The sequence below is a fragment of the Haemaphysalis longicornis genome, unplaced genomic scaffold, assembly GCF_048455015.1.
Source record: "Haemaphysalis longicornis isolate Haplotype H1 unplaced genomic scaffold, Haemaphysalis longicornis Haplotype H1 scaffold_8, whole genome shotgun sequence".
Classification (NCBI taxonomy): Eukaryota; Metazoa; Arthropoda; class Arachnida; order Ixodida; family Ixodidae; genus Haemaphysalis; species Haemaphysalis longicornis.
Genome location: NW_027526445.1, coordinates 54,566,038 through 54,575,709, shown reverse-complemented (window position 1 = coordinate 54,575,709; position 9,672 = coordinate 54,566,038). Strand labels below are relative to the sequence as shown.

Genomic DNA, 9,672 nt, shown 5'->3' with positions numbered 1-9,672 from the left:
TGATTAGCAATGATGTGTCGTTTGATGTTTAAGCTACATAGCTTGTCTTGAATGCGCTACTGAATGGCTCTGCTACGCTCCGACAGAATGAGTCGCCCCAGCGTTCAGCCGGCAGCCGCCGGCTGGTCGTCACAATTCGTCTGCTATGTTGAAACTGAGCCATGACGCAATTTTGCCTTGAAGAATGTGCCTTTCGTTAGTTTACATATAAAAAAATTACTGGGTGCGAAAACAGGGATAAAGAAGAAACACTTAACACACGACACTGTGCCGAACTTCAAGCCAGACTTTTTGAAAAAAAGACGCTGCCTATATAAGCAGCGTCTTCTTTCAGAAAAAATATAGTTGGAAGTTCTAGTTGTTACGTCTTCTTCATCCCTGTTTTAGCGCAGTAGTAATTTTTTAGCATAATGTACCATCTCGCCCACACCAAGCTTTGGTTTGCTTGTAGACTGTAATAAACTGTAAATCCAAGTCACTCTACAGAAGCGCACATGCAACAGTTCGCTGAGTGGTACACTGGTAGTAACATGCAAAACCAATAGAAGGCGCAGAAGAGTAAGCGAAGTTAATATAGATAAAAATGAATTAAAGTTAACCGGAACTTATATTACACCCCGTAAAACCAAGATGCGAGAATCACTTTACTTCGAAGGGTGACCTAGCAGAGCGATGAGCAGAACGACCATACCTCTGCGAACGCTTTTCTGCCTAAGGAAGGCAGACGGTAGAAAGGAGATATTTGTGGATATTGGGGGGAGGCTAACTGCATCCAAAGAGGTTGTACTAAACTTTCTGGAGTGGCGGAGGGGCTCCGCGGCTGACGCCACGCGTCGCCATATTGCTCAGGGCAGAAAGCGGTCGGCCGCATTGTAACGCGTGCGGGCGCGTGCGGCCTCTGCGTTGGTTTTTTTTTAGTGCGATGCCTCTATTCGAGTGAGGCCGCTGTGGGAGACGACTGTGACCACTTCTGAAGACGATGGTGGGCTCTTGCGCAGCATTTGGCTGCGCGAATCGCGTGAAGCAAACACCGGGGATAACTTTTCACGTGTAAGTAGCGTGCTTCGCTCGCTCGCTTTCCCTCACATATTTTTGCGATTACGGATGCATTCGCGCGTACAAGCATTTCCCATTTACGTCCGGGTGCCATGGAGACACTGTGAAACATTTTTGTGCTTTTCAGGTTTCCCAAAGACGTCGAATTGCGCAGTGCATGGGAGCGCGCTGTGAGGCGAGAAGGTTGGACTCCGAAGAAGACTGACGTCTTGTGTTCAACGCACTTTGAAGCAGACTGCTTCGATAGGACAGGGCAAACAACGAGACTACGAGCTGGTAGCATCCCTACCAAGTTTGCAGCGTTTCCAGCGCACCTACAAAAGCCAGTGAGTACGCTTCGTACAAGTGAGCGCTTCGTTTCCCAAATGTATAGTTAATGTAGCGTTTGCTCCGCATCTCTGGGATTTTCAGTTTCTTATATTTAGTTGCGCATTCGCTCCAAATGCCGAAATTTCTGACGCTGTCACGATGTGCCTCTCTTTACGTAGGAGAAGAGAAAACGAGCTCCTCCTAAAAATCGGGAGATGCCTTCGCCTGAGGAGCCTGTTTTGGATGGAGCTGCCGAAGTCTCCCCCCTGCAAACGTCACCCACGAAGGAGTGGTACAAGCAGAAAGTGCATGAATCGGCCAACGAGGTACAGCAGCTAAAAAAGAAGGTCAAGACGTTGCAGCAGAAGAAACGGAGACTTTCAAAACGCATTGATGCTTCTCAGGATTTGATTGAGCAGCTAAAGGAGCAGAACCTTTTATCGGAAAAAGGTTTGGAGGTTTTCCAAGCGTCATTTTCTCCGGATATCCAGCAGCTTCTCAAAAGAACTCATGAAAAGACGAACAAATACCCCCCAGAATTACGAGCATTTGCACTGACGCTTCACTATTATTCGCCAAGGGCTTATGATTATGTGCGAGCGAAGTTTAACAATGCTTTGCCAAACCAGCGAACTCTTCGCGAATGGTACAAGGCGGTGAATGGTGATCCTGGCTTCACCTCAGAATCATTCGAGTTTATCAAGAACATAGTGCAAGGAAGAGACGAGCCACTGGTCGCTGCCATAATGGTTGACGACATGTCTATTAAAAAACATGTCCAACTTGTGGGCAACAAAGTTTTCGGATATGTCGACTTGGGCATGGAAATGCCAGATGACAGCCTCCCAGAAGCAACGAATGCCTGTGTTTTCATGCTGGTGGCACTCAATATGAGGCTGAAGGTGCCCCTTGGGTATTTTTTCATTGATTCTCTCTCTGGTTCCGAAAGAGCGCAGCTAACGAAAGAGTGTATCTCACGCGTGACTTCAGCAGGTGTCATAGCAGCATCACTGACTTTTGATGGAGCGGCCTCAAATTTTTCAATGGCCAGTTTTCTTGGTGCTGATCTCCGCTGCCGTTCTCCGGGATTTAACACCTCATTCCAGTGCTCAGAAGATTGCCCAAACAAAGTATTTGTGATTCTAGATGCTTGCCACATGATCAAGCTTGTGCGTAACTGCTTGGGATCAGTAAACCACCTCACTGACATTCAAGGACGCAAAGTGAAGTGGTCATACATTGAAGCTCTTGAGGCCTTGCAACAAAAAGAGGGGTTGCACCTTGGAAACAAACTGACGAAAGTCCATCTGGAATGGGCAAAACAAACAATGAAGGTTCGACTGGCTGTGCAGACCCTTAGCTCATCTGTTGCTGATGCACTGGACTTCTGCGAGTATAAACTGAAGCTTCCCCAGTTTCAAGGTGCCCACGCAACAGCGGAGTTCATTCGAATCTTTGATCGCCTCTTCGATATTCTGAACTCGAGGAACCCTCTGGCGCGATCATTCAAAGCCCCACTGCGGCAACAGAATGCAGCTTCTTGGAAATCGTTCTTCCACGAAGCCGAGGAGTATATTAGGGGGCTGAAGGATGCAAGTGGGCGACCAGTGATAGGTGGACTGAAAAAAACTGGGTTTGTTGGCCTCATAATTTGCATACGAAGTGTCACTGCCCTTTTCGATGCACTTGTGGCCACGAAAATTTTTAAGTATCTGTTGACGCACAAGATGTCACAAGACCACTTGGAAACGTTTTTTGGTTGTGTGAGGGGAAAGGGGGGCTACAACAACAACCCCACAGCCTGCCAGTTCAGAGCCGCCTATAAGCGCCTCCTCTTCCACACAGAGGTAACATCGTCTGACGCTGGGAACTGCTGCCGAGATGTGGTGTCTATCCTCAACATGTCCAGTGCTGTCAGCCTTGCCGAGTCGCCAACAGCAGTTACGTCACACAGGAGGTCATCGCTGCTGGAGCCCTTGGATGATGAGCATGACTACACTCATCGTGTGGATCTCCCTCAGAGCCTCTCAGCAGTGACGAGTGCTGTTGTGCCGTATATAGCGGGATTTGTGGCTCGCAAGGTGCGGTCTGTCACCAATTGTGAGGAGTGCTGTGCTGCGCTGGAATCCAGTGAACTGCCAGACCTTGTCAGCGCGAAGAACCGCGGCGGACTTGTCGCACCATCGAGGGACGTCTTAGAGATCTGCAGTATTGCAGAAAAGGGACTGCGAGTACTACAGAACGAATGCACGAACCTGAAATCCCTGAATACTAGCTCAGAAAGCCTTTTGGTACATGTGATGACTGCAGTATTTGAAAAAGCTTTGTTCGCTCAGCTCGAACCTCACCTTCTGGACTGTGACCCCCTTGATAACCATATATATAGCTTATCAAAGAAAATTGCTAGCCTGTACATCAGAACAAGGCTTCATCACATTTCTAGGCGAATGAACCAAGAGAACTGCAACAAGAACGTGCGCACACTGCTAACGAGGGAGATTATTTTCAAGAATCTCTGAAGTGCAAGAAATTGATTGATGTGCTTTTCCATTTGATGTAGCTCACTGTTAGTGTTTGACGCATTTGTTCTTTTAGTCAGAAATTTTTATTTTTTGTTCGTTTAGTTTATTCTAATGCATCTGGTGCTGAATGTGACTGACTGTAGGGTTTAACGCGCCGACGCAATGCAGGCAATGAGGCGCACCGTAGTGGAGGGCTCCGGATTAATTTTCACCACCTGGGGATCATTAACATGCGCCGAAATCTTGTGCACACAAGCGTTTTCGCTTTTCGTCTCCATCAGAGAAGTGGCCGCCGCGGCCGGGAACCGTGGTGCTGAATGTGGACAAGTGAATAAATATGGTTGTACCGTGAACCTTCAGTTTCGTTTATTTCGTTATTGGTGTCATATTGTTTTCGTCACCAGCTAACATTCTACAACTTCTCACTCCCTTTCTTAAATTTTATTTTCATTGCATATTCTCGAGCGGTACTTCTGCCGTGAGACAACAGTGTAAGCATATAGTACGAACTGGTATCCTATCGCATCGTATTTAACTCTAAGTGTAAGTGTCAAGAAAAAAATAAATCGCATGTATATTAGTCGCTCATAAGTTCCCTCGCGACCTCAGAAAGATAAAGCGACTCTCATTGCTATAACGGAAGGCACGCCTGCAAGCGCACGGGGCACAACGGCGGCACAAGGCAGTCGCCGTCTCCTTCTGCCCTGAGCAATATGGCCGCCGACGGGTTTCCGTGGCTTCACTCCGATACATGGGCGGGTATACGGGACCGCCACTCCAGAAGTTCTAGTATAACCTCCTTGACTGCATCCAAAGAGGTTGTACTATTCATGAAATTTTCATCCTAGCTGCTTTGAATGCTTAAACGAAATAAAAATTAAAACAGCCTATTATCACATATTTTACATTTCCACCCCTCACAGCGCTGGGTTTTGGCCCCGTGGTGTGGAGAAGGTAGGTAATGTTGTTTTTGAAGTAGCAAGTTGAAATCCTCGATGGCGCATTTTTTTTAAGTTCATTTATTTCGTTTTGGGTTTCGTTTTCTATACTGAATTCACAATGTTTTGCGCTGTAACGTTCATTGCTCCACAAGCGAGTTCATAGAATACGTGCAGACAGACACTGACACTCTCGCGAATTCCCGTTGGCGTGGCGTTGCCATAAGCACCGACTGCCTGCGGACACAGTCCTGACGCAACCGTCACTTGGCAGGGTGCGAACGCGGCTCTTACACCAGCCACGAGCCAGGAAAGTTCCAAAGGTGGTGGAAAGGTGCATCGCATTTGAACGTATCCGGTAACGCGGAGGACAATAATCTCCTGCGTACGCCAAGGCTAGTCTTGGTTACGATACAAAGGCTTATGTGACCTATTTTGCCGCCGACAACATGGCACAAACGCTGTAAGGTCCAGTTATGAGATTAGCGGCCAGGCGCCCGGGCTGCGCGTGAGGACCCGTCGTCGCTCTGTTTGGTGGCCCAGCACTATAGACACTATGCTGCAGCCGTCGCCAATTCGTCACGGCGCGCACGGGAGACGGATTTTCTGGCACATCGCATACCACAGGGATAATCCCCCATTGAGAAAGCAGACGGGGCCGCCGGATTCCGGGAACGGTCTGCATGACGCGCGGAGGTGGTGGGATTAGCGGCGTCGAAGCGCGCGCCCCGCCAGACACCATTGTTAACGTGCCCTGGCCGGCCCAGTGCACTGTCGCCGTCTTTCGCTCTCACCCGGCGGGGTCACGCGCACCTGCTCGTCTGCGAGCGTGCCGTTGACCCAAAGATGGCGGCGCCTGATTGAATATTCTCTAGTGTGCTGAGTGACAGCTGTCTACGTGAATTTGGGCACTCCCTTACGCGTGTACGAACGCTACAGGGGCGTTCCGAGAGAGGGTGATCTCGAGGTTTTATAAGGCTGAACTTGGTCGTTGGAAATCGTTCTTGTCTGAGCGCCGAGCTGGGCAGTTCCCGGCGGGACAAGGAGTCTCTACCGTTAAAGCTACGTTTGGATTTGTGAGCCCCCTAGGCTAGAGGTTAAGATCGCGTCGGAGGTTTAGGGTACAGCGCCATACCGGGCAACTAGACGGATCTTGCGGCGAGACAGAGTCTCGGCCGTCGTTTCTCGAGCGGTTTGTGTACGTTCCGAGAATAGGAGAGTTAAACGAAGTTAAGGAGCTCGAGTGATTTGTGCGCACTCGGAGCTAGCGTCAAGCTGAAGTTTGAAGTTTTTCCTTTTACTACTCCTGTACCCAGTTATCCTGCTATAAATAGCTGTATATAAACTTTCGTTTGTCTTAATTAACCTGAACGCCTCGATTTCGTCAATTTGACCGCCATCTCCAAGAACTTCAACACCATCGCCCTGCAAGCCTCCTGCCAAGTCAACCAAAGCCTGGGCGATTGGGTTCCTGATCGACACCGGACTTCCGGGAAACGAACCACAACCATATTTACTAACACGATATGCCGATTATTGAGATGTCGAGAATGCCCAGTCAACCAAAATGTCGGATGCTAAGCATGTTGTTTTACAGCATCAATACTGAAACTAGATTAAATGCTAATATTGGACATCATCCATTTTCACTATCATATTGTATGGACACCGCTGTTTTAGTTGGTGCGGCCACCCTTTACCCCGCATGGTAGTCTTTCTTCTTTCGGGTATTATAAAGTAAATGCTGCCGTATCACCGGAATAAACGATAAACAGTGCCTTTATTTTAGACAGCCTACAGAGTGTAGCACAAACGTGATACTTTCAATTCAGTAACCCTTCACGGATACGTCAGGAGGAGGTTTTGAGATTCGCTCATGATGATCCGTAATTTCTAGCATAGTGCTGCTTCCATAGCTATACGTGTTTCGTCTGCGTTGTGTTGTTCCATTGGGGTAAAGAGGGGGAGCCGAGTGTTTCGATCCCTGAGTAGACAATAAAGAGGCATATGCCTTGTTGTGAGAGGGAGGGATAACACATGATGTTGGCGCAACGCGTGTAAGGTCCTGTGTGGTATTCCGTGAAGAAAACATTGTGTCCGGCGATGCGTCTTCTTTTCTTGTTGCTATGCTGTATATGTCCATGTATCGGAGACATAGTCAGCTGTTGTATTTCAGTAGAGATTTTTTGTAAGGTACGCGTGCATAGGATGAATAGCCTACTATGGGCAGTCTATGTCGGCCTGGGGTGTTTAGTATTAGTTACTCTCGTTGGCTTTCTTTATCAGCTTGAACAATTCAGTCTATGTGATACGGGCGTATACTTGACGGAGGCTTCGCTTGGAGGTTCCAGTTAGGTCCTACAGTTAAGTTAGTAACTTGCTTGGCTGTCAATATTAGTGAAGATATGTCTGAAGTCAAATTTCGGACAACTAGAAATGCTTACAGGACTTGTAGGGCGTATTTTTCGTAGAGGCCTCTTCATTGATTTTTCTTTCAGGGAATAACGGGAGTTAGCAGTAAAAAGTATAGTTGAGCTAACTCGCACAAGTGGCCGTGTCTGTGCACTGCCTAATCTTGCTTCCGAAATTAGCAGAGCTAATCTCGACTGGACTACAGTTGCCGGAGTCCAACGCATGTCTGAAACATTCAGCCTAGTTATCGCTGACGTATCTAGCGTGACAAGCTACAAGGCTTACAGGACTTGTAGGGCGTATTTTTCGTACAGGACTTACAGGACTTGCAGGGATTACAGGACTTGTAGGGCGTATTTTTCGTAGAGGCCCCTTCATTGATTTTTCTTTCAGTGAATAACGGGAGTTAGCAGTAAAAAGTAGAGTTGAGCTAACCCGCACAAGCGGCCGTGTCTGTGCACTGCCTAATCCTGCTTCCGAAATTAGCAGGGCTAATCTCGACTGGACTACAGTTACCGGAGTCCAACGCATGTCTGAAACATTCAGCCTAGTTATCGCTGACGTATCTAGTGTGACAAGCTACAAGGCAGCCACGTGCAGCAGCCGGGCCTTATGCACACTGTGCGTCCAATAAATAACAGCACTGCACCAGTCGAGCCCACTAGGAAGCAGGGCTGGTGGTCATTCACAGCGTATTTTTCGTAGAGGCCTCTTCATTGATTTTACTTTCACGGAATAACGGGAGTTCGCAGTAAAAAGTAGAGTTGAGCTAACTCGCACAAGTGGCCGTGTCTGTGCACTGCCTAATCTTGCTTCCGAAATTAGCAGAGCTAATCTCGACTGGACTACAGTTGCCGGAGTCCAACGCATGTCTGAAACATTCAGCCCAGTTATCGGTGACGTATCTAGCGTGACAAGCTACAAGGCTTACAGGACTTGTAGGGTGTATTTTTCGTACAGGACTTACAGGACTTGCAGGGATTACAGGACTTGTATGGCGTATTTTTCGTAGAGGCCTCTTCATTGATTTTTCTTTCAGTGAATAACGGGAGTAGACAGTAAAAAGTAGAGTTGAGCTAACTCGCACAAGTGGCCGTGTCTGTGCACTGCCTAATCTTGCTTCCGAAATTAGCAGAGCTAATCTCGACTGGACTACAGTTGCCGGAGTCCAACGCATGTCTGAAACATTCAGCCCAGTTATCGCTGACGTATCTAGCGTGACAAGCTACAAGGCAGCCACGTGCAGCAGCCGGGCCTTATGCGCAGTGTGCGTCCAATAAATAACTGCACTGCACCAGTCGAGCCCACTAGGAAGCAGGGCTGGTGGTCATGCACAGCGTATTTTTCGTAGAGGCCTCTTCATTGATTTTTCTTTCAGGGAATAACGGGAGTTCGCAGTAAAAAGTAGAGTTGAGCTAACTCGCACAAGTGGCCGTGTCTGTGCACTGCCTAATCTTGCTTCCGAAATTAGCAGAGCTAATCTCGACTGGACTACAGTTGCCGGAGTCCAACGCATGTCTGAAACATTCAGCCCAGTTATCGCTGACGTATCTAGCGTGACAAGCTACAAGGCTTACAGGACTTGTAGGGTGTATTTTTCGTACAGGACTTACAGGACTTGCAGGGATTACAGGACTTGTAGGGCGTATTTTTCGTAGAGGCCTCTTCATTGATTTTTCTTTCAGTGAATAACGGCAGTTAGCAGTAAAAAGTAGAGTTTAGCTAACTCGCACAAGTGGCCGTGTCTGTGCACTGCCTAATCTTGCTTCCGAAATTAGCAGAGATAATCTCGACTGGACTACAGTTGCCGGAGTCCAACGCATGTCTGAAACATTCAGCCCAGTTATCGCTGACGTATCTAGCGTGACAAGCTACAAGGCAGCCACGTGCAGCAGCCGGGCCTTATGCACACTGTGCGTCCAATAAATAACTGCACTGCACCAGTCGAGCCCAATAGGAAGCAGGGCTGGTGGTCATGCACAGCGTAATTTTCGGAAATTCGCAGGTTTGCGCAATTGTCTAACACCGTGGTATTAGATTATGCGGCTGCTATGGCTATTGGTATTTTGCATACAATATTCTATCAGTTAAATTTTTTCGCCACAGTGATGATGAAAGGCGTCTAAAATGGTACATGAAATGGGGAAATTCACAACGGAATTCAAGACGTTTGACAATGAAATAAGCTGGCACGTCGCCTTGAATATCAACGTCTTCGGACCGAGGGGGACGAAAGGAAGATTGGCCTGACTCATACACGCAAGTGGCCAAATCAGCAAACAAGTGGCTGGTAGCTGCCCTAAAAAATAAAGGATTCAAAAGAACACAAAGAGCTCCGACTACCAGAGGTCGGTAGAATAACTCAGGATTACGCTCACACAGAATCATTTTCGTGCAAACTCAAGCTTGAGTTTAACTTCTAGTGAGCGTCAGAC

The 9,672-nt window shown here is 47.8% G+C and overlaps 1 protein-coding gene across 1 annotated transcript; it reads left to right on the top strand.

The window, feature by feature from the left end:
- Positions 1–853: 853 nt before the first annotated feature.
- LOC144149017 (THAP domain-containing protein 2-like) lies at positions 854–4,687 on the top strand. Its single transcript, XM_077680554.1, has 4 exons — positions 854–1,050; positions 1,184–1,382; positions 1,668–1,670; positions 4,531–4,687. The coding sequence occupies exons 1-4, from the start codon at positions 980–982 to the stop codon at positions 4,675–4,677; spliced, it is 420 nt and encodes a 139-aa protein (XP_077536680.1). The 5' UTR covers positions 854–979; the 3' UTR covers positions 4,678–4,687.
- Positions 4,688–9,672: the final 4,985 nt, after the last annotated feature.

Bases quoted from the DNA above. Each gene is read 5' to 3' on its own strand.
- LOC144149017 (XM_077680554.1), top strand. From the start codon at position 980: ATGGTGGGCTCTTGCGCAGCATTTGGCTGCGCGAATCGCGTGAAGCAA. The intron at 1,051-1,183 runs GTAAGTAGCGTG...TGTGCTTTTCAG, and splicing joins CCGGGGATAACTTTTCACGT to GTTTCCCAAAGACGTCGAAT.